The sequence below is a fragment of the Bombus terrestris genome, chromosome 11 (assembly GCF_910591885.1).
Source record: "Bombus terrestris chromosome 11, iyBomTerr1.2, whole genome shotgun sequence".
NCBI lineage: Eukaryota > Metazoa > Arthropoda > Insecta > Hymenoptera > Apidae > Bombus > Bombus terrestris.
In genome coordinates, this window is record NC_063279.1 from 11,795,818 (window position 1) to 11,821,709 (window position 25,892).

Below are 25,892 nucleotides of genomic sequence, written 5' to 3' on the forward strand. Positions count from 1 at the left end.
TATTCATCCTCTGTTGCTAAGTTAGGATCATTGACTATTAGACTACGAATTTTTATGCATTTATTCAAAAGTGCATACAATCTACAAAATATCTATATTATGTTACTAGACGAATATTAAGCGAGAGAACAAACTTTTATTTCTTCCAAGTACATGTACTTAGGTTACAATCTTGCTTTGTTAAAATTTTACTCCTCGGAAACAAATCGGCGTAATACAAAAAATTATTCGCGAAAAAGCATTTATACATTGGGAATTATCAGATGACCCTATCGTGGTCGAAATTAATGGTAGAAACAGGCGACCACGAGCGGAAGCAGAAGTCCTGAAAGGATGGATTGCGAGATCCTGATCGCTGACCAGTTGAGCGGGACTCCAAAGAGTCCTGGAGATAGCGGCGTGATTGCCGGGGGTTGATCGACGATTTGTCAAAGTCTTTCCACGAAACGGTAGAAAGACGACGACCGTGACAATACCGTCTGGTTCTATATTTAATGTTGCATCGCAAAAAAGCATCGATGGACCTTAGACTCCGACGTGGTCCGGAATAACAAAAAGTCTGACTGTTTATTTCTTCTTTACTTTTAAATAACGTGTAAATAAAAATGAATTCTATTTTTTGAAAATGAGTTTTATCCGTTCTTAGTCTGTTCCCCAAAATGAATTCTTTTTATTGTTCTTCTTATAAACTTAGACTTTGTGAATATACATACTCCGAGCGTATAACGAAGTGAAAAATGTCGGGCAATTTTTATATCCCATATTTTATTAGTTCATCAAGTTTTTCATTATTTCATATTTTCATCCTAACCTTTAATCGTGGCTTTAAATGACCTATATCCGTGTAACGTGTTATGCCTGAACAACACTTACCTACAAGGTCTAGCTGTTAAACATTCAGACACCTTGTATATATAAGAAACATTTCTCGCTTGAGAAAAACAATTGAAAACGAAAAAAGTTAACATCATCTTCGGTCTTCTCTAGCATCTTCACAGTCTGCATTAAGCGTTAGCGAAAAGTCCCTAGAAACTGCGTGCATTCAGGTGTACCGGGAGCGTGGTTTCCGCATTAAAAACGCGGCAGCCTCCGCGATAGTGGTTCTGACGTGTATATCCTCGGCCGCAGATGTCGCAAAACGCCCGGAGAGCAGCCGACACCGAAGTTCTCCGATAGCCTGATGGTCATTTCTCATTTGCGTAATCTCACGCTGCCCTCCTCCGTTTCTCCCATCCTCGTTCTCTCTCCTCGTTCAGCTCGTCCCCGTTTCGTATGGAAAGAGAGAAGGAGGAAGGGTGGTGGCTCTTCCGCGAGAGCTCTCTCGAGGGGGTGGCTCGTGCGAACCATTTGTTCCGCGGGGCGGTTTTGACGAGGCGAACTCCCTGCCCTAATCGCTGCGGCCGTAAACGCGACGCCTCCACCGGGAGCTAATCATAATTGCGCGCCACGATAAAAAGTGTCCGGCTCTTTTTCACCGTCCGAGGCGCGCACCGCAGGGCACGGCCGGACGATGACGAAGCGGCTCGTTGCAACCCGCCCCGGATATATCTCGCCCCAGTGCAAGTGGACTGATGCGTCCGCGTAATTGACCCCGAAACGCTGTTACCACGCGATGTTGCGATACCGATAGAGAAGCATCCCTCTATCGTTCGTTCGACAATTGGCAATCTTGTTACGAATTAGTTTTGGATTAAGAGATATCTCGTGGTTGAGGTATGAAAGGATGAAAGTTAGAGAGGCAGGTTTTCTGTGAATTTTCTATGGATCTCAACATTTGGTGAATTACGATGTTTGAGTTATGCTTCCGTGTTTGAATATAAATTGTACCAAATGTAATATATAATAAATGTAATGAATCGCATCGATTGATGCTCCGAAAATGTAGAAGGAATAGTATCGTTGTGCTGTAAAGAACGAACATAAGATTAAGCGATTAGGCAGTTTTATGCAAATTTGTAATCACAAACGTTGCAATTACACGGTACCGAGTTCACATTTTGTACGATACCTTTTTAACCGTCGTGTTTTACATTTTATCGGATTTCAGCTTCTGCCGATCAAAATAAAAAATCGAAGGAAAGAAATCCAACAGCGAAATTCCGTATGCGCCCTTAATGACCCAGTTTCTCTACGGAGTGTCAACCCAGCTCCCCCAATAGCTCACCCCGCTCCTAATTATTCACGCTTACCCGAATCGGCGGCCGTGACTGTGACACGAGCGACGGTCATCTCCGCTATCCCTGTCCATCTCTTCGGACAGACGAGAGTAGAAGCTGGAGATAAAAGGATACGAGAGATCGAGGAGAGAGAACGAGAGAAACTCTTTGGATCCGAGGAAGACACCAACAAGAAGCAACGAGAGATGAAACGAGAAAGTCGAAGAGAGAGGAAGCTATCTCTCGCGTCGTCTAGACTCGAGAAGCCGTTCCTGGATTTTCTCCCCCGGGACCCTTGGTATATTCCATCCTAGGGGAGAGGGGAGGAACAAGAGAGAATCTTTCGAGACAGTGAGACCACTGTTGAATCTGTTTCTCCCCTCCTCGTCGCCCTCGAGGATCTTAACGAATAAGATAACACGGCGCCAGGGAGTTCTCCTCTCCTCTCTCTCTCTCTTTCTCTCTCTCTCTGTGCGCATCTCTCCACTTGGACAGCCCAACGGTCACCGACACCACGTCGATGATCCATCCTTGCCTGTTCAGACATCTCACAGCCCCGATTACGCGGAATCTCTTGTCCCCTCTTTGCTTTTTCACGCTTTCGCGCTCAACGATCCTGTTTAGTCCTGGTAATTCGACGTAGCCTCTTCGGTGGCTTCACTGAATCGAGAACATTATCGGCGCCGGGCCGATCTTTAAGACGTGTTAAGTGCCATTGATGAACTGGTACGGCCTGGTCAGATTTATAAAGGCTGCATATTACAATACCCATTTGTTTGCAGTATGTGTCATATTGAGTGTGTGAGAGAGTATTATATGATGATTCGTTGGTTTGGTTCAAGGGATGTGCACGTATACAAAAATGCATTAAAAAATATCGAAAGTAAAGTACACGTTATTATGTAGAGGATGGTTGGTCGTGTGGTTTAAATGACGAGATTGCTCGATAATGAAACCGTCAAATGTAATTAAAAATAATTAGTAAATACAGAGAATGTTCGCTAAGACGCTCGGTACTAAGTGATTCGCTAAAGATTGTGTATTGAACGCTAATAGAATCGCTCGAGACTGAGACTGAAAAACTGGTCCTCTTACGATCGCATTCTTTTATCTATACTGGTCGGGGGAGTACCGGAAAATTTAAATTCGTCTTTGTTTGTCGGTTGCACGTAGCGGCGACATTGTTCTGTCCGGAATTTATTTATTATTACATTATGTATGTCATAAAGATGTTGATACCCTGAGGGATCCTCTAGCTCATGTGTCGCTACAATTATATATGTAGAAAACGACAGATTATCTTATTGAAGCGTCGCTTTCATATGAGTACCAGGAAAGATATGAATCTATGCACCTTAAATATCCGCAGTTTACTGATAAGTATATTCCAGAATTCTTCCAGACTTTCCGAGGAAATTAGAAGAATCTAGATTAGAAGAAATTAAGTAGTAGGAGAGCCAGTTTTGGATATAAACTGCCCACCTGTTTATGTTTTGTGAAAACATACGTTTGTCTATGGAAGACTACTTTTACATAGTAATTCGTGTATTTAAGAAAGTCGTTAATTTACAAATTATCCAGTTAATATATCGTTAATGTTGCTCGTTGTTGCATCAAGTCATCCGTTTAAAATTTCAGTCTGTTCCTAAATGTTCTTATAACTCGTTGCTTAGTCGAGTAGACTCGCACGTATATTATTAGCAAAACATTAAAAAAAGCCAATTAACTGGTAGTCAAAAGTGACCAGAATGGTCGGCGTTGCCATAAATCATTCACAGCGGGGCTAATTAAAAAGAAAGCCGCGAGAAAGACTCGAGTAGAAGTTCGACTGGTTCCCGCCACCAACGCGGAGTCGAACTCAAGCAAGGCCTGGGCCGACGATAATTTATTGGCAGGTAATTAGCGATCGTGCGAACGATAATTGTCCGCAATTTCGCAATCCCCGTGAACTGGTGCCTGCAATAATATCGCGGTAGCCCCTGTGGTTGCGTAACTCGTCGATCCAGCGAAAATCCAAACTGATAAATGCCCGCCGCGATGCGGAAAAGGCTGATAGAGAAGGAAAAAGAGAACGGGAAAGACACGATCGTTAGCGCCGCTGAAAAGGAAAAATCGTTGCATAATTAAACGCACCTGTCAATCAAAACGTTTGTCGAATTTATTTTCGTTCACTTTTGAATAACGCTATATCGGATAATAGTCTTTATCAATAAAATCGAGATGTTATGATTTATTCCGACACACGTAATAACTCTCCTTTCGTATTCAGATAGCAAATGAGAATCCTACCAATTTAAAATTCACTAACACGAGCAAGAATAATCCATCGTTCCTTATATTTGATTTATTATTCCAATGATCCGATTCCAAATCAACTCACTGTCTTTCGTGTCTTCTATTCTCTATATTAAACAAATTCCAATCTCAACGAGAAAGTAAATACATTCCAAAAGAAAAATAAATAAAGGACAGGAAATAAGTTTCTATTTTTTCAAACGTATAATATTCGATAAGAAAATCACAATCTATTCTTATGGTATCTTGCCGCTTGTTCGTCATCACCAGTAATCTATCTACTTATATTTAAAACCTATTTTTAAAATATATTTTAAAACCTATTATAAATCGATTAAAGAATATCCCAATGTAATTATTCACGTAGAACATTTGAACACAATCAATCGCCTACACCAGAAACGAAAATACAAGTTCTATGGATTAACCGTTACGAAAGGAAATACACCACTATCCGTCACATCCGATGATCAATCTAAAAACACGAGTCACCCTCCAGAATCAAACCACCGAACGATCCAACTAGTCCCACCCTCGTTTTCCGACAATCGAAACCAATCTACATCAGGATAGAAAAAAAAATGACAGAGAAACACGTTTTACGATGTCGAGGAAGGTTCGTAAAACGACGCTCGAAACGGCGCGTATCCCGACGTAATAAAATCTAATCGCGAGTGCCGAAACGAGCCGTCGGCAACGTTCAGGAGAACGGTGTGCACGATCCACAGAGACAAAGAGTACGGTTATTAGATACAACCGTACCCTACGTGTCTTACGATCCTCCTTATCGTTATCGCCATTAGTCACGGAGCCCATTGCGCACCGTGTTACCAGTATCGGCCTGGTGTTATCGTTATCCGTTATCAGGCCGCGCTATCGGCGAAGTTCAAGCCTCGTGACGCCAATGACAAGAGGTAATTCTGGTGCCCTGAAGTCTGCCAATGACGCGATATATAAAACTCGTACGCTTATTTCTTTGCTTATTTACTCGCCAGATCCAGTCTAAAGTATTTACCGGTGTATTGATACGAACGATCATTACAATGGAATCGTTGTTCGACGACGTAAAAGTGTGATTTCGATTAGGGGGGATGATCGCGTGGTCATTGGAATGTTGAAAAGGATATCGGTGAAATATCGATGGGATTATTGGCTATTATTTTTACGACTATTCAGGGTTTTTGATAGTTTTATTTCATGATTGTGTACAAGCAGATAAATTATACTAATTTTATAAATGATTCACTTTTATCTATCGTTGTTGTTTATTCGCATTCTGTATGCTGAAAATGTATAGTAAACGTTACGGTGAATATGTGAACGTTATTTTCGTGCATATTCAAAGTAGAAATTAATCGCATAATCTTTGCAATATTGAAACATGTTTTTTTCCGGTTTAGAGATTTTGCCCTCGTTTAGGGTAAAATAGAGATAATTCGATCGTGGGGGATGATCGTGTGGTTTCTGCAATGTTGAAAAGGATATCGGAGAAATATCGATGGGATATTGGCTGTTATTTTTACGACTATTCAGGATTTTTGATAGTTTTATTTCGTGATTGTGTACAAGCAGATAAATTATACTAATTTTATAAATGATTCACTTTTATCTATCGTTGTTGTTTATTCGTATTTTGTATGCTGAAAATTTGTAGTAATCGTAACGATGAACATGTGAACGTTGTTTTCGTGCATATTCAAAGTAGAAATTAATCGCATAATCTTCGCGTTATTGAAGCATGTTTTTTTCGGTTTAGAGATTTTGCCCTCGTTTAGGGTAGAATAGAGATAATAATGGTTTTCGACGGAAAGGAAGGGCTAAAATAGAAAAGCGAAGAGATGCAGCTCGAAGGAGTTTTCGAAGGAATTACTACCTGTGATTAGATACAGCAACGTATACTGCATTAATTTGGTAAATAGGTACTTACTAGTCAATGTATGCGCATACTAATTCGATAGGTAAATGAATGTATCCACAAGCAGTGAAATTTAAATGTTGACTAAATAGCACAAGTTTAGTCTTCATTTAATAAAGATATGCACAAACATTCAAATTAACAATTTTGCTAGCGGATGTGCACACCACGTAATTCACCGGGTGTAAACAAAAATGCATCATTTAAGTGAACGCAGACTACTATGTATTATGGAAAATATATCCCTTTTTTTTAACTGAATTTATTCTATAAGCTCGTTCGTTACAAAGAGGTAACACAAATAATAGTCAGTTGCAAAGTTAATTAGAAAAATAATGTTCGTTGTACCATCATTTTCCTCTATCGCTTTACTAAAATCAAACCTTGAAATCGCCTAATTTTCTCACAGGACTCCCAGTAACCGCCTCTTAACAATCGAGGAAAACCCCAACGCACACAGCCCCGTAACCGTATCAAAAGAAAAAGAAAGAAAAAATAAAAAAAAACATCTCATAAAATGAGCCATAAAATTCGCAAACTGCCGAGCGTTTCGTAGAAACTGGCCGATAGAGGCAGACAGGGACGTAATCCGGCAGAGTCCTGGAAACAATCGTCGATTCACACCCCTTCCCAGAAGGCGGCGGTGTGTTCCGGTCGAAATCAGCCTTTTGCCGTAGACGCGAGAGGGAAAAGCGGTATGTTTGCCCGGCATTATCGTGAGGCGGCAGAACACGAGAGAGCCGGGGAAAGAGAGTGAAAGAGAGAAAGAGGAAGGCAACCGGTGCTGGGGACAGAAGCAGCCAAGAGGGAGCGAGAGAAAGAGAGAGAAGAGAGTGATAACAGGTAGCCATTGCCATGGGTCTCGGTGCCGCTTGGAAACCAGTGATAGCGCTTCCCCGCAACGGCGAGCATCTCGCTCCTCTGCGGTTTCGTCTTACCCTCAGCTTTTAAACAGTCTGTCGGAAGAAGCTTTCCGCGTCGCCGACGAGAGTCTGCCGTGCGCGTTAAACCGCGAGCGGCCTTGTCCGCGTAATCAACGTTCAATAGCCTCAACTAAGTCCAGACTAGAAGCTGCGGATTTAGGAGAACTGTCGACTGTCCCGTTCGTTGAAACGTTGAGCTTTCGCAGGAATAATTTCGTAATACGCTGAAGAGAGTTCGAGGAAGGACGTAATAATTAAAGAGTAACGGCACAATCTTTCTTGGGGTAGTTTTGGTATTCTTGGAGGGAACTGTGAAGTGGTTCGGTGACGTCGTTTAGGGACTGAAGAATTTTAGAATTTGGGAGCTGCTGTGTTGAGGGATTGCTTGTTGGGTTGGTGTACCCTTTTAAAGAAGCATGAGAAGTATAGGTATAGGAAGACTATTGCATCCTGAACGATATAGTTTCCTGACGTGATAAAGATAAGTTGAAGGTAGATTTTGCAGCTGCCATTTGTGAAACGTGAGTTACCAGAGAAAATAACAGACAAGTTTGCGATATTAAACTTGTAAGAAAATACAAAGAGTATATGAAAGTGAATGATCAAGACGCACAGATATTTAGTGACAGCTGATGTAAAAGGAATCATACAACAGAACTGTAATCTTAGGATGCTAAACTTATTGCTCCAAAAATGTAATCCATCAGCAAACAAAGATATTTTCCAGGAAATACAGGAAAAAGGCTGATCATATGCAACATACGATACTCCGATTACCAAAATACCAACGCACTTAAATTAACCACCCCTCGCCAATTTTATACCACCCCAACCTACTTAGTTCCGTCACACTTAACTCTACAACTGCATCGAAGAGAGCTGCGCGTTTTTCAATCGCTCGATAATCTTACAGTGCCAACTTTTCATCCATCAAGGCCGTAGACATAGACATAGATGCACACACAAGACAATTACATTTAACACATACAAACTAACATACATAATACTTCGATTGCCAAAATATCTTACATTTTAAATGAACCATTTCCCTGGAATACGGCAATACCACAGCCTACTTTATCACCAATGCCCATTAGTCTCGATCCTACGACCGTGTCAAAGAGCGTTCCGCATCTTGCAACCTCTCTAAACTCTCGTACAAAACGGTTTGCGTGAAACGAGGCACGTTCGAGCGTCAAAGCGACGAACCTGCTGGCCGGTTGTCCGCATTCAATTACCCTTATCGTGGTCCAAGTGTCAGACGTTATCAGCCGTGGGGCTAGTGGCCAGCCGTGACGAAAATTTCACCGGTCGATCGTGCCTCCTAATTGTCGTGGGTCGCGCGCGCAATTAGCCGCCGGTTTTCCGGGCGAATCGGCGTCGGCGTCGACGGCGGTGTCGACGGCAGTGGCCACGCGTTCTGCGTGTGCGCGATCGATAAGATGCCGATCGTGCCGGCTTATCGGGCAACGGGCGGCCGATAAGAGTCGGTCCCCGTAGCTGTCGGAGCGAGCGCGGCCAGGCCGCGATACGCGGATTATCCGCGTGGCTCGTTTATTCCCGTGCTCGCTGCTACAACGACGACAATCGGCCTACCGACCTTCTCTTGTCCTCTCTCTCTCTCTCACTCTCTTTATCCCTCACGTTCTATCTGTCTGGAAATACAGTCGTTGTTGCTCGGGTTGTCGTTACATCGAAGTTCAACACCAGGATATATAGGGAGCAGGATTAATTGTTTGTGAAGGGATTGATTCGGTCTTTGGGTAATCGGTCGAGGAGTTTGGTGAATAACGTTGGATATCGTCAAGTCCTGTGTAAAGTGTATTTTTATTTTGAAAGGAGATTTGAAGTGTTTGATGCGCGTGTTGCATAGTAAACTGGATAAATAAGTAATCTCAATTATCATCTTTGATCGATAATGATATATCAGAGACGTGGATTAAATAGATTTGCTGGATTAAAAGATTGCGATAAGAACAAGCAAAAAATTATTTTATAACATCTTGTTTGTTTACTCTATCTTCCCGACTTATTATTTACATACTTTTAAACGATGATTTTTATAAAATCAAAGTAAGACGATCGATCTTATGTCCAAATATAACTCGAACTTCAGTCTAAAAGAACGATAAAACACCGCGTGTTAAGAACGCCGAGACCAGATAATAAAGTAGATCGAACAGTTGTATATGGATGATTAAAATCCACAGATCGATGCAATGATCGATTACGATACCGGTAACGCTCGATGGAAGACGCTCGACTCGATTTACGTGAAAAGTTTCACGATTTACCGACAAAACTGTTATCTACGCCAGGACTCGGTCGATCTCTAATCAAACATCGAACATTGGAAAATCGTGTGTGTATGAATAAACATTCGAAACACACATAGAAAGAGGAAACGATCGTACACGATCGATGTTTGCGATGTAGTCGATGGATAGCGATAGAACGAGTCGCAATCGGACATGGCGATCGCGATCGCGATAATCGTCTGACGAGCATCGTGCCAATAACGTGACGCGATATCTCACGGGATCTACCGATCGGATCTGATCGACGTTCGATCGGCACCGTCTTGAAAAACCGCAGAGTGCTTGTCGACGATTGCGTCAAGTTGAGTCAACAGAAATCATCGTATTCGAACAAGCTGGAAAAATTGAATGGGATGCGCTGCGTGACCGACAGTCGACAAACATAGAATGTTTCGCGTGGTGGACGGTGCAACAACGTGCTATTGGACTGTGTTGCTTCGACGCGTTACGTCGATGAGAATAAAAAAAGGTGAATCTGAGGATGAAAAGTGAGTTTGTGGTCGAGTAAAATTTCGATCGAAATGAGTATACTGTTGTGGAGACAACGCAGAGGCAGTCAGCTCAGGGCGGAAACCACGCTTTCACTGACAAGTAAGTAATTTAAAAAAATACATAAAAGATCGAAAGTTTTAAAGCCGTGGTTGGTAATACTCGACGAAGTATAGAACGTAAACCAAGTTAATATTAAGGTACTTTGAGTATGAAAGCTTCTTTTAATTTTCATGCGATCCTCGAATTTTCATATCGCAATTTTACTCTCGTAATCGAAACGATAATTCATGTATGTTAGTAGCATAAATTTAAGAAATTGTTTACGATTCGGTTAAAGAAATATAGTTGGATATTTCTAGGACACTCTATATGCGAAATGCACATCCATAAAACGCAGAATTCCGACTCGTATGTTGTTCTATCTGACTATCACTCTATCTTCCTAACAACGTTATCTCGTGTACACTTCGAAATTTCCCACTCAATTATGTTCGTATTCATCGTTGTCAAACTTCCAATATCATAAAGTATATAATGAAATAACCCGAAGTAAAAACGAAGCTATACGACGATATTTAAATTCAGAAAGCTACAACCAAAGATGTTACTGTACAGCCAAAACACTCGTCTACTTCCAAGAATATTATAACGAGAAGATTAAACAACCTCGAAAGGTCCCTCTCTCTTGTTGAAACACCAAAAAGAATGAAAAGCAAAACAGAAAAATGTGTATCCAGTTCCTAGTACCGTTTCGACGATCGATCGTCTTGCGATTTCCCATTCGATTCGACGGGGGTGATCGAAAGCACAGGCAGAACGGCAGAGAAAAAGAAGGAGTTTCGTCGAACGTTGCCGGTCGCGGCCTCGGAGCGTTAATGGGAGGAGTTCATTAAGATCGCGCGATTAGTGGCTTATCGCGGCTAAGCGAGGCTCGTTACTTTACCGTGACGTCACTTCCTCCCTGTGTCGCCGGCATCGTCCGTTGCCTCTCTTTCCGTCCGTGCTTCCAGCTTTCTGCCCGCCTCTTTTGTTCCCCGAATTCGAGCTTACACACCGTTTCCTTCTGGTTACTCTACGACTAGAACATCGTTTCCCCTTTGCTGCTTCTCTTTGCTTGTTTTTCGCAAGAAATCCAAAGTACGTAGCGTTCAACACGCGAATAAACAATAAAATATGATACTTTTTCGATTATATTTGTGGATATCAATAGGATTATATAATATTCTAATATAATAATATAATATAATAATGTAATATAAAACATATAATATAATATTGTAGGCGTAATTATATAATTGAAATGGCACAATTAGTTACAGAATATGCGATTAGCGATGATCCTCTTGGAAACCAAGCGATTTATATTGATGGAGTCGATCGGTTTCACTTTTATATGGTCCATTTATTACTTGAAACTTTAATACGATTAAAAGAATGATTCTGGGGATTTTAGGTAATCGTTTGTTGTTACAAAACCTTCAAATTAAGCGAAGATGAATTGTGGCAACGATTACGGTTTCGGTGATTAAATTGGAAACTGGTTCTCGAAGGTTTCTCGTTTAACCTCGAAGAAAAAACACTTTTCAATTTCAAGATAATATAACATTTATTAAAGATCGCTGCTTATAATATTATGTTAATTAATTAGCAAGGCAAGACAGAAAGTTTGTCCCCGGTGGATTTGAATATTCAAAAGCTTAGTCTTAGGTTAAGTTTCTGTAAAAGTTTCGAAAGTCCCTTTCGCAAATCTACTTACACAAAAATATTAATTCCAGATAATACTATCTTGTTATACGTAGAATTCTTCGTTCGTAAACTTCTATTAAAACATTATGTTTTTTCGTACAGCACTTCAAATCAAACAAATTCCAATTGATTCTCAAGAATAAAAATTGGGAAGGATTGTTTTCGAGTGCCGAAATTAGATACAGATTGCGTGATCCAGATGGTAATCTCTCGTCATTTGTACGATCATTGGCTTTGTTAATCGTCGTACGATCATGAAATAACGATTTTATAACGGAGTTACGATAAGCCTGATAAATTGTCTAGACAATGGTTAGCGGTAAGTGCGAGATGGATCCGATCGATCTGGTCATTGATCGATATCGCGACCACACATTCGGTTATCTCCGCTTGGACTTTGTTCCATCTTCTGTTTGTTGATTTCCCTTTATCTCATAAACTTCAGCTCCTATAGTCACGAATGTTCTTATGATACAATTATTGTGATCGATATCGCAGTTGATTACCGATGACGTTTAATCTTCGGTTTCTTGAACGATAAACTGATATTGGTTCTTCGACAATAAATGAGGTAGGTCAATCTAATTGATCGTGGCTAAGTTTTTATACACGTGATCGGTACCTTTTCGATATATCTACTTAGAATTTCTGACAAAAAGTAATTATAGTTTTTTTTTTTTAATTTTGTTTACTAAAGTAATTTTTAAATTGGTGGGATTTTAAAGGATCGTAAGACGATCTTCCGACGTACAGTAATTCTTAACTCTGTGTGATTTTAGAAAATCGTAGAGTAATTTGTAAGTTGGAGAAATTGAAAAAAAATTGACTTTATAAATTATAGACTTTTAAGACAGAAGTAAGGGAAACAAAATTTACCGAGTGATAGCATAATTTTTACAACTGCTTCGACGTAATATTGCAGCGAACTTATGCTTCATACGAAGCTGTTATTTTAAAGTTACGTGTAGTTAGAACGATTACTCGTTTTCTATCGCTCGATCGAAACGAATCAAATTCTACTCAGACTTAATCGAATTACTAATCTTCCTGATGAATTGATTATCGCATGGGAAAGATAAAACATACATAATATTCCAATATCTTCATGATTAACAGATATTAATCATTTGTTCATTACGATTTACAAACATACGTTTCCTACATTCTTTTTACACAATTACATTCTTATCCTATCACTCCAGCCTAAATTCCAACCTTGAAAATATTAATCAATTCTCACGGAAAACTCGCTCTCGCCTCGAGTTCACCAAATTCACCAATTCAAGTTTAAATTCACCAAACATTGTTGGACCCAGCGAAGCCACTTTTTAGCCTGTTCACCGGGCAAATTTCCGCTCGGTCGAAGGTGGGTTTCGTGGCGGATCGTCTGGTGCGCGAAACAGAGCGGTGGTCGATTTTCAGCGAGAGCAGACGCGAGTCGAGGCGATCGGTGCCGCGATTTCGAGGACAAGGGAAGGCCGAGGAGGAAAAAAGAAGGCCGATGGGCCATGTTGAACGGAGATGAACGAGGCGAAGGAGGTGGCGCGGAGGGTTCCACGAAAGGCAAGAACGAAATAAACGATAAGAGGGACGCCGGGTTAACCAACAAGCAAATTAACACGTGGGAGGGTCCGATCGGCAAATGAGATAATTGTGCAACGAGGGGCCCCTCGGGGCTCTTTCTGTCTCTCTCTCCCTTTCTCTCTCTCTCTCTCTCTCTCTCTTTCTCTCTTTCCTCTGCTTCTTCTTCGCTCTGTCTGTCCCAGTTGAGTCCGGCTGTATCGTTTCAACGTCGATTCATCCAACTGTCTCTCTCTCTCTCTCTCTCTCTCTCTCTCTCTCTTCGTTCATCTGTTTCGCATGAGCTTCACGAGCCACGAGGCGATCGGGAGAGGCGTGTTACCGATGGATGGGACCCATCGATGGATCGATCTATCGATCCCCACGGTATGCTTCGGCGTACCCCTCGCCCCAACCCTCTCTTCGGCTCTTTACCCGCTTCTCTCGTCCTTCGTACCTCGTCGCCATCGAGATTATAGGTGAGCACCGACAGCCACGGGCTTCTTCCAATACTTTGTAAGTTTATTTGCGATCCGGCTGTTTGTATCTTTATTTATGAAATCCTGGCGGAGGGGTCAGCCTTCCTTCTTCAATCGATCGCGCGCGTTCTTCCCTCTTTAACTGTGCCACGAAATTAATTATGCCGACGGAAAGAAGAAGAAGGATAGAGGATAGGGTGCAACGAAGCTCGTACCGGAAGGATAATGAGCGATCAATCGCGACCGGTCGATAGCTGTGTGCGTAAACTCTGCAGCTTGAACAGCGGTGATCGAGTTGATCTCGTTGTTGCTTGGTCTTTTTCGTGCGTTATCGAACACGCCTGCGGTTTTGCGTTTCCAATGCTGTTTTTCTTCTTATTTGTTATTTCCGATTTCTTTTTAACACTTTACAATATTTTATGCCATTGGTCGATGAATTTATTTCGAATTTCTAGTACGCATATTGACATTCCATCCCTAAAAGTCTCTCCATACCTGCAGCTATTCAGTGCCAGCGAAAGAGATTCCTTTGAGCGAAATCGCACTCGGCAACCTTCTTGATGACAGCCTTTCCGCTGTAACGGCAATTAAAACTAGGACCAAGAAACGAGCCCACGGCGAAAAGGGTAGCGGTGGTCGGAAGAAGAGGTGGAAAGACGTAGAGGAGCGGTGTCCTGATAAACCGGGCTGATAGCGCGCCTCCAAACATTTGCCCGCGATAAGATCCCGTATCTCCTGAGAAAGCCCGGTTTTTATGCTCGTGCACGTTCTCCGTGTCCGTTCCTCCGCAAAAGCAGCCACCACCGCATTGAAACGATAGCGGACGCGAGTGCGAGAGAGACACTGGCACGGTGAATCGCCAGGGTGCGACGAGGATAGCCAGAGCGTCTGGCATGGGCCCATGGTGTTGTTGTAGTACCGGCTTCAGATAGAGATAGCTATTTTTAATGGAAGTTCCTTCGAGTGCTCGAGCGTCGATAGCCGACCGCCTATCTACCGGCTGATATTTTTAATATCGGAAACGGCCAGATGGGGTGGCGGTGGAGGAGAGGCTAGCTAGATAAGTCTCTCTCTTTCTCTCTTCTACTCTCGGCCGGCAAAGTCGCCGATAGCGTGGATCCATTGCCCGTGTGTGACTGTCTATCTCTTTTCTATCCATTTTTCCCTTCTTTCGCTATCTTCCTCTCGACGACCGCATTCCAAAGCTTTTCTCCTCCTACTTTCGTCCTGGTAGGTATACATAGAATAACACCCGTTTTTTCTTTCGCGATCGCGATCTAGCGCAAGGAAACCTGCATCGTAGCTCGATCAAAGTGATGTGGATCACTGGGTAGACGCTTCGCGGGGATTTTGGGAACGCTAGATTTGGAAAGATGGAACGAGGAAATGGGCGGGATATTTGGAGGTGTGAAGATATTTATTGATAGAAAAATCGCTCTACTTCGCCAAGATACTTAAAGATCTAAAATGTGACATTACCGATTATATAGTTAGAAGACTGACAATTCTCTAATTTTGTCACTGACGATAGGTAGAGTAATTACGTAAGAAAAAATATACAGAACGAATTTGATTGCAACTAATGTAGTTTATATGTACCAGTAAGGGTTTACTTTATAGTTGTACAACGAAGAAATACAGCTTAAGTTTGATCCTTAAGATCGTACAGTTAAAGAACTAAATAGAAGCTATAACATTTTGTAACCGACGAATATATAATTATGGTACATAAAAATGATATATCTAAATGATATATGATTATATATTATTTGAATAGCATTGTGTATAATATATAATTATCGTACCGGAAATAAGAAAAATAGTATAATGGTTGTTGAACTAGATCTGAGAGAAAGCATTCCGATCGTAGCTGTTGAAAAATGGTATTGAATCGTTGTCGTTGGTGGTACCAGAATCTCGTGAACGACTATCGAAGATCTAGAGCCAACAACAATTAGCCGGGGGTCAGAGTTCGGAGCTTGGTGCTGGCCTGCCACGATGGGCGGGTTTGCATCGCATCGAGGGCGATCCGAGTAAACAAATCATAAAGCCCGACGTGGAAGGCCTCCTTGCGAACGATCTTCTCTCGGTGAACCTGTCTGTTAATCTGATCTCGGACATTCTGCGTGCGTGATCCAGCTTTCACAAGAAACGTTGTACGGGAACTCCTCGACGAAAAAGTATGGAGCAATCTGAAAAGTAACGCGCAATCTAGATTCGCTACTACTACATACACGAGTTTCTCTCTTTTTCTTAATGTAATCAGGGATAGACTTCCTTAAGTTCTGCCTTGGTAGTTTTATTCTAGAAACAATGTCTTTCAATCTTCTATTTGTTTTTATTTCAATAGAATAAACCCTTATTTTCATTCGAGTCTCATTGCAAATATTTCTATTTTTGTGTAGCCTACGTTCAATCCTTTTGGATCGCAAAAAATATCACCGAAACTTTAGCGAATTTTTTAATGAAAGAAGAATACGAATACACTCGAGTCGTAAAGGTCCTAAATAATTTAGCAGAATGAAATATTCGTTAATATTAAAATGCAAATCAAGATTTAAAAAAAATCATTCTCCATTCTTTCTTTCGATCTTGACATCTTCCAACAAAATTTTCCATCGATCCTTTTCCTCAGTGTCCACCATACACGTTCCCTCAAAACTTGAAGAAGTTTTCGAAGGAACGCGTGTACCGTCTATCCTCGCCAAACAGTTCCGTCTCGTACCGATCTTCCTTCTCCTTCTTCCTCCACGTTTCTCGGTCCAGCTCTTATCCTTCCGCGGGATGAGAACCCGAGATGCCCTCCTACAGATACAAATGGGTACCTATGCCAACGGCGCAACCTGTTATTATACATTCCCCTATACAAACAACGTGTTAATCGGGCCCGCGCCCTGGCTCTGCGCCGCGTACGAGCTGGATCCCCCCATGCATCGCGAGCACAGGCTATCGGGCTACGCGCCGTGGAAACCGATTTATCGATCGTTCCGCGTGCATTTCTTCTTCTTCTTCTTCTTCTTCTTCTTCCTCCTTGCAAGAGGCTCGATGTATGTAGCGACGGTAAATTGGAATACACACCGGCCCCGGTTCCCTTCACCCACAGATTTTGACCGTTCGAACAACGATTCCAACTGTTCTTTGCGTTATTCCTGGTGATTTCTTTTTTCCAGCCTCTTGAAGCAGGAACGAAGCAACATCGAGATGATGGGCCGCTGGAATGTGAACAGAGTTTTGGAGAATTTGTTACGTTGGTGTATTAAAGAGCGTTACGAATCGATTCGTCTCGCCGGTCTTTGAACCTTCTTACTTTTTGTGGCCAGTTTCCTTTTAATAACGAGCGCAGTAATATTGTTTCGCGGATTTCAAACTTGTTTAAGAAACATGAAACATCGTATCTTGCAATGTTCTCATCGAAACGTTCTTCATTTAGAAATTTTTATTTCTCAGATGCTGTCGCTTCCTTTAATCTTCACGTAAAAGATTGAAGGAAATAGTCAAATAAAAATTCTCAATTGAAAAGCTAACTAGAAGTAGGTGATTTGATCTCTGTTCTATCCAGAAGTGTAATTGTATCTTATAAACCAGGAAGTCAAAACTGACAATTCGATTACTTAACCCTAAAACGATCCCAACAGTCAAACTTAAATCAATTCACTCGTTTCAAAAACGTAAAAAAAGAGGAAAAGGGAAAACAATCGTGAAAAATCAACGGATCCATCAGTAAGAAAACCGTAGAAGAATGTGGCGGGTCTTCCCGTCGAAGAGAAAGAACGAGAGAGGAAGGATCGCAGCCAGGGATGCAGCGGCCGGTATCTACATTGTATCGTGCACGGGGCTTCGTGGTCAGGTCTCGATGCACCTGGTGCTCATCGTCTCGATCTCGATGCTGCCCGGGGCTTTCTCGCTCCTCCCCTGTCTTCTCTGCTTTCTCTCGGTGATCTTCGGCATCGACGCTGCGCATACCGCCACCCTCGTGAAACAACCACGAAACGCCCTGAAAATCCACTGTGAACCATTCGAGGATCGATCCGCGGTCGATCCACGACCGATAAGCGGACTGCATGCCGCACCGCCACGAAGTCCTGGTGCATTATGAAAACCCTTCGTAAGCTTGTACACCCGCTGGCGCGAGCCTTTCGATGTTACGACACGTCGTTAGCTGAAACATCCTCCCTTCTATGTGGACGTACCTGTCATCGTGAACTTCCCTGTTTCATAGTCTCTATGCAGTGTCCGGAGAAATTGAATTACTCATCGCAAAGTCGGTCGTGTTATCTGGTTTATTTCGATCGATGTGGTAATTTTGTAAGGATTGTTCATTTATTACTGAAAGGAAGTAGGTTATCTTTGAAGAAGTGGGATTCCTATGGAATTGAATAATGGATTGTGAATCGAATTATAAGAAAAGAGCTATAATAGAAAATGGTATTATATTAAATTATTAGCCAAGATATAATCTTAATTGGAAAGTTTTATAATTATAGAATTATAATATGAAGACGTTTTATTAGATTTATAATATTAGTTTTATTATATTTTGATACTAATCGTATTAACTATGTAATCAAAAATCATGACATAAACGAACCACCACGATCGATCATCGCCCCAAACCTCTCTAACCATCCATCTCAGCCATCCTAGGAAAAATTCACCTAAATAAAACCGACCACTAGTTATCAACCCTTCGATGCGTTCATCTCCTGCCCCCGCCCCTTCCATTCAGGAAACAACAACGATGCTCGAGTTCCCACAGACGAAAGAAATTCATGGCAATCAGAAAAGCCTCGTCTGCCAAACGACGATATAACACACTGTCGGCGGTTTTCCGTGGCCTTGCCTTGTCTGCAGGGTTCCTCCAACCCCTCGAATTCCTCGGAATTCCGCGGCTGTGGTGACTGGCGGTGGCGACCGCGTGCGCTTCGCGATAAGCTTCTCCTCCGACCGGCACCAAACCACCCCTCCTCAGCGAGCACGAACCTAGAACCATGGCTGGTGTTAGCCCGTCATCCTGGAGAGGAGAAAGTTTCGGGGGTGCAGCTCGAACGACCGGAGTCGATCGATCTCCTCCGCTCATCGCGGATTCGTTATCTTTATCCGAGGCGCGCTAGGCTTCGCGATATATCTGATTGGACGAGAGTTCTCCTTTCTGTCTATGGTGTCTACACAGATAGAATGGTTGGGGGTAACTGCCGTAATTTTAAAACGATCCCCGAACCGCAGGATTTCGTTTGCTGGCCGCTTATTTATGGTCGCGGCAACGAGGGTGCCTAGAGATGGCTGTCTTATCGGCGGTGCCCGATAATTGCTCGGTTTTTGCGGGCGAACACGCGGGCAAACGTTGGAGCAGGTCGATGGCATTTCGTGCTTCGTGGTACAAAGAGAGAGAAAGGACTAGGTAGTATGTTTTACGGGTGTTTCGCGAGCACGTGGAACAGGGCACGAGTTTTATCCTCGTTCGATGATTGCCCGGTTTTTGCCGGATTGGCCAGCGTCAGGCGATGATTTTCCAACCTGTTCGAAATGAGTTTTGGGAACGAGTTCCCAGGAGAAGTTGAGAATTTCAATGTATTTTAGTCTCATCAAGATTTGTCTTCCGTTGTGTAGGGTTAATAGAGATTGAGCGTTTTTCGTATTAGTTTCTATAAATAAAATTAGATCACCAGTAAAGCCAGATCAAGTAGCTACAACTAGATTTAATTTTGATTTTGCAATCGATTGGAGACGAATGTTAAGGGAAACAGAGTAAAGCGGATCTTTCAAAAAATGGAGTTGTTCGATTTGATTCCTCAGTGGCTCGTATTCGAAGGATAAGCGGAACTAATCACGAGAATTAGTTACATCGATGTCCAGCCTGTATTTTTACCATTTTCACACCTTCTTCCATGTTTACATGTTTACAATTTACATGTGGCACAAATGCATAGACATGTGCTATTTTTTAATTATATAGTTGCAATTTGTATCCACCGATCTCGATGCAATCCATCGTGAACGTTGCTCCAATAATTTCGTGTATCGATTCCCCATTACACAAGAATGGGAATCGTTGCTGTATCAATTTGAAAAAACAAAATCGAAGAGAATGGAAGTGATGCACACGGGGACTCCGTCGAGTTTATCTCGGAACTCGGCTCATCGGCTCCTCTGCTTCATGCATCGATGTCCTTTATCGGCTGTTCGGCATGTCCCGGGAACATTACCGCCCCGGTTGATTGATATACAAAGTTGACAAAGTGCGCGACGTCGGTTGTCTACGTGTCGTGTTCGTCGTCGTCGTCCTCGAGGTAATGGCGCGGCAACCCTATCTCGCTATTGTACACTCCCTGTTATGTATACCTCTGTGCTCCGTATCGTTCTTCGAAAAGGAATCCGATTTCTCTGATTATTGACCGGATTTGTTTCTTCAAACGTATAGATGAAAGCCAAATGCCCGCTTGACGATTGGACATGTTATTCTTCCTTTTATTGGGGTTGATAGTCAACGAGGAAGATGATACGTGAATTGAGACACTGTGTATTATAAAATTATTAGAGGAGAGTAGTTATAACGATTGGTTTTATCTTTTGCATTTAAAAATTATTGAAAATATGTCAAAATTTTTGACAAAGTTAGGACTGACACTTACCAACATAGAAGCACGATCATATATTTATGATCTTTTATCTGCAATATATTCAAGCACAGATTGAAAAAGTACGTAGTTCTACTATCGATGTATGTTTTAACAAAACGATGGATTTTTCAGTTTTTATTAAGTAAGTTGCACAACTACAAGTCAATTGTACGGATCTCACTTCGTGAAATTCTCTCTTATTCTTACAAAAATACGATTACATTTAAAATAGGCCAAAGGGTACAGCAGATTTAAAACGGACGTTTTAAAGACGTCGTGCGTTGTCTGGGACATATATCCGTAACAAGCGTGTATCGTACAAGCAAAATTGCATCTACCTAAAGGAAAACCCTCGATGGCTGCGAAAGCCTCGATGCTTTCCTACTGAACGATCCTTAAAATTTACGCCGCTTTATCGTCGATCGCACGTCGCTGTACATCTCCAGCTGCACACACTTTCGTAGCAGCGTTTAACTATACAGAATCGGTACACCTACATGTGTCTTGCCGCGACCCGGTTCTTTCTCGGCCCCGTGCTAAACGAGAGAAATAAGAGAGGGAGAGACGCAGCACTTCCTTATCTCCCGTAACGACTGCTCGTTATTAATCGGCGCGCGCTGTTCGAGATACCGAACCCAACCTCCACCCCCGTGCACCCTTAGTGTCTCGCACCGTGGCCCCTTCGGATCGCGCACCTTCGTCAGCCTGCTGAGTATGCGTTCGTGCTTATGTGTGTTACCGATACGTGCTGTTGCAACGCGTATAATAACACAAGGAAACGTAGAGTACGTATTATGGAATATTTCTCTGGGGGGTTGATCCGAGTCAAAATCGGTTAGATAATGCATGATTGATGTTTTATTGGAACTATTTAGTAGTAAAGAATTAAATAATCTTTTTACACAGAGGATACCAATGCAAGACCATAGTACAAGGTTAAACGAGTTATTAATAGAATAAATAATTATCTAGCGGCAATTTTACAAAGAAATAGATTCTCCTAAGTAATAGGTTGATCCACAAGTTCTCGCGGTTTTCATCTTATATTGTATTTTTTCTAATAACAATTGTTTATCATCCTGCACGTCTTAGAAGTTGGGAAAAAGTCGTAAATAATGGCGAAGAATACTTCATAGATGAATTTTTACTAAATATCTGAAAAATGAAGCAAACTTTTCGCATTCGATAAAATTGTACAAACTTATAGACCGATTCCGACAATAAGAATAAAAGAAAGGAATTTTATTAGGTGGAGGAATTAGTTACCGACTTCTATGTTAAGATATATTGTATTAGTTTTGTAGGTTATGTATCAGGTTTGTAGGTTAGGTATTGTATTCTATTAGGTGTCTTTCTTTTACAGACCCGTCTTTTATAACGATGTATCTTTATACAAACATGAAACCTAATCTGTCGAACGTTGTGATCTTTATTTTGATAGAACAAAATGGATCATACGTAATTCGATAAAATAATATAAAACGGAAAATGTTGTGCATCCATTGTTTCCTTATAAAACGAAAGAAACTTTTCGGACGACCTAATACATGTATTTACATTTTCCATTTCCTTCTGTATGCACGGTACACGTATGTGTACCATTTCGTGAAATATTCGGAAATTTTTCGGAAACAATCAGAAATAATAAAGGCAGCATGATGCGCGTTAACAAAAGTAAGAAATTTCTACCCTCTATCCAGGGTTGCACACCCCTCTTCTCGTACAGCCATTTCCGTATCGACTCGCGATACCGGAGAATTCGGCAATGCATGTGCGTCTCGCCTCTCGTACACAGGATGATTTATTATTTTTATCTCACCGCGGTTCCTCGCCTGGGTAACCAGCAAGCAGACGACGAAGAAAGATGTCCTCATCGAGGGAGAATCATTTCGCCCGATGAAATTCGAGGCTGCCCATAAGATCTATCATCATTTTGCCAAATACAAATTTCATTCGTAATTTTATATACGTATTCTTTAAACGTTTACCAAGTTAGGAATACACAAAGAATATCTGTTGAACATTTGTTGCACTTAACAACGATATGGATGCAGATATCTTGTCGGAGTATTAGTCATTTTTACGATATTGGAGAATTACGGTTTACATTCACACGGATGTGCGATCACTGCTTTTCTTACTCATTTCTGTTTCAGCTACTTCTAAAGGACATATTTATATCCATTTATTATCCATGTATTATATGTATCTCTAAGAAAACGCTAGCTTCTTGTTGATAATTCCTGATAGTATTTTAATTTGTACGATCCATAGTAGTATTTTAAAATATACGTTAAAAATACAGAAGATAAAGGCTTAAACAAAAATTAACTGTACCCAATATGCATTTCGCTGGCATGGCAAATTACCAATTGGACAAATCTTACATAGGAAACGACCGTTTGCTGGATCTCCACGTTTCATCGCCAAATTCCCGAAAACGAAAAAGCCAAGAAACGGTGGAAAAAAAGAAGAAGTTGGCCAGGAAATACGGCGCGATTCGCGGAAGCTGTAATCGCGTGGAATCGTTTGGTAGCGAGCGTTTAAACGCGATCGCCTCGCATTAGCGTCGGGTGACGGGGCTAGGGAAAAGTACGGTGGCGTGCAAAAGTGGCCGATAAGTCGTCTACGGTCGTCGATTCGGCAGGGGGTGGCTCGTACGGTTATCTTTCAGACGTGCCTTGCAATCGGCCGCTCTAACTAACTGCTCGATGAAAAGCTCGTCGCGAATCCGGGACGTATTTCTCTATCGTCCGTGAAAGGAAACGAGGGGGAAAAGAAACGCCTCGATAACGCGCGAAATATAACCCTTTATGGTAGGTACGCTCATTAAAATCGTGGCGAAGGACGTGAATTACAAAAGGGGGGTAACGATTTTCGTTCGTGAGGAAATCGAAGTCAGGCTGGTGGTAAGATCCGTGAAATTATGGGACACCGACTGGTATCAATAATCGATTAATATCGCCGGTTAAATACGATCCCCGCGGCATTACTGGCCGATAAGTCGTCGATAACTACGGCAGAAGCAGTCGTGGAACCGTTAACTAACGACTCGATGAAAAGCTCGTTCCACCGAACTTGGATCTTCTCGCGCGGGATAGGCCTTTGGATAGATATTGGCAATCATGGTTAAATTTGTTCCTTGATCGCTAAGAAATTACCAAGAAACGTACGAACTCTGACTGATTCCTTTCTTTATTCTTATATATTATTCTTCATTTTATGACGTGTAAACGACAGAGATCCTGTGATTTAATGTTTTCGACGACAACAATTTTAGAAATGAATCCGAGCTTGGACATTTATCGTATGAAAATAGCGCTTGAACCTTAAAATATCACATGAGACATCAAGATGCAGTAATCCATTTAAACGAATATAAAAACATGAAGTAATCTTGAAGATTTTATAATCCAATGGAAAAACAAAATTCTTAAAAAAGGATTCCACCGTAGAATCCTGTATTCGTACCTCGAGGACGAAGCTCAAGCGCTAAACTACTAAATGAAACCATCAAGAACCGTCGCGCTACTGGAGTGTAACTAAAAAAAATCAAAGCAGCCGGCTCATTATGGGTAATCAATAATCGATACATTATCGGCGCATTCTCGTAGGAGGTGGTAGAGGGAAGGTAGCAGCCATGAGGGGGGCTAGCAACTCATCTCCGTGCCAACCATCCAGGCAGCCAGAGAACCTGCTGTTCGACGGGGATGTTCGAGGGTTCCGATTTACACAAGTATATTGAATTTATTGAGATGAGCCTAGGGATAGCGGCCAGGAGGATATTAGCTGCCTACCAACCGCCCCGACGTTTCATACGATCTGTCCTTCCCATCCCCTCTCTCGTTCGTGTCGCGTTTCAACCCCCGCGACACACCTTCCACCCTCTTCCCAATGCTCAGACCAGAGAGCCCACCTCCGTTCGCCTCTCGTGCATTTATTAAGATCGCCAGCCTGATTTATGCCTGGCCGATAGGAGGCGACTGACGACGAAGGGGGTGGGTTTTCAACGCGATTCAAAGCAAATCTAATATCGACTTGGGGGTGTCGATTATCGGCCGAGGCGAGGTCGCGGTCCAAGCGTCTTGGCGATTCAATTTAGCTACGTTTACCCCTGTTTGCTCCGGTTCCCCAATGGGTTTCAATGTGTTTAGAATTGCAAAGGGGTTAGAACGAAGGGAAGAGGTTGTTTACGAGCCGGATTTTGATGGCTTCTTGATCCTCCTTGAGATTTATGATGGTGGGATATTTAGTGGGCGTTTATACTCAGATCTGTGGAATTTTGTAATTTTGTTTCATTCGTCGATGTGATGTTGATAAAATAATACGCTTTCCTTCGTCCATCTGAAAGGATTTTCAATGTTTCAAGTTTTCTATCATTCTTGAAGAATATAATCTTTAAATATAATAAATCGTATTTCTAATGTGCGTTTCTTTTTCTGTTATAGGTAAGTCCAATTCACCGTCTCGTAATGGTAACTATACAACTTTACTTCTGCATGAGATTTCACTTGCTCTAACTGTAAGTCAGAGATTAATATCCTGATTAATATTCAGATTTTTATCCAAATCAACACGTCATAAACGAGGTAGAGAGAACAAATGTTAAAAAATAAACTTTGTGAGAAGAGATTGCGATAAATCAAATAACGCAAACGATCGCGTTGCATCGGTGTGCGATTCAATCGGATTTTATCTCGTCAATTTTTCAACGACTGACCGACGCGAGACGTCGACGTCGCAACGATCCTCGAGGGTAATCGGTGGCGGCAGCCCGAGGAGTACTGCGGATTCTGCGGCTCTGCGAGCGCGATTCGAGCTATCCTTATCTTCGGCGACCAGCCGTGGTTCTACAACTTAACCCTTCCAAGGCAACACGGCGCGGAGATTACCTTTGCGAGCTTGTCCCGCTTTCTCGCTTCCTTTCCTGTCTGTCCTCGCTATCCCGAGTCCTGTCTCATTCCGAATCTTTTGACGCGAATGTCGTTCCACCCTTCGTCACTCGCGAATCAGACAGTTCATGAATTTAAGGAATTTTATCGCACGTTTTACTCACCAGATACTCGTCTCGTTCTCATTACTGTAACGATGATTGAGATATTGGGATTAGCAGGTTAAGATTATTTTACAGTGTTACAATAAGTGACCAAGTTAAATGAATAATGAATTTTGCATCTATCGCAGTAGGTACATAGATGACAGTAATAGAAACATCTATTGAAATAATCCTATCCCTTAGGCTGTGTGATTTAGAGTTTTCCTCATTGTTTATTAATTTGATTTCTCGGTATTAAACGAAGGTATAAGCGACAGATATCGAAACAAATCGTATCATCGATTCAATGCTGATCGAAGAAATATATAGAAATATATTTCTCGCGCATTCTGTCG

General features: G+C 41.9%; 1 protein-coding gene across 3 annotated transcripts in view; it reads left to right on the forward strand.

Annotated features, from left to right (window-relative positions):
* LOC100642411 (zinc finger protein ush) overlaps positions 1-25,892 on the forward strand; it is a 202,062-nt gene that overhangs the window by 133,741 nt on the left and 42,429 nt on the right. Inside the window, exon 1 of one of the 3 annotated variants that reach the window (XM_012313609.3) lies at positions 9,292-10,198. The exons of 1 other annotated variant lie outside the window; for it this stretch is intronic. In XM_012313609.3, coding sequence (XP_012168999.1) covers positions 10,129-10,198 — 70 coding nt within the window. In that variant the 5' untranslated portion in view covers positions 9,292-10,128. Of the gene's footprint in view, positions 1-9,291; positions 10,199-25,892 lie in introns of those variants that run through there. One more of the 3 variants, XM_012313608.3, reaches the window with a different exon arrangement.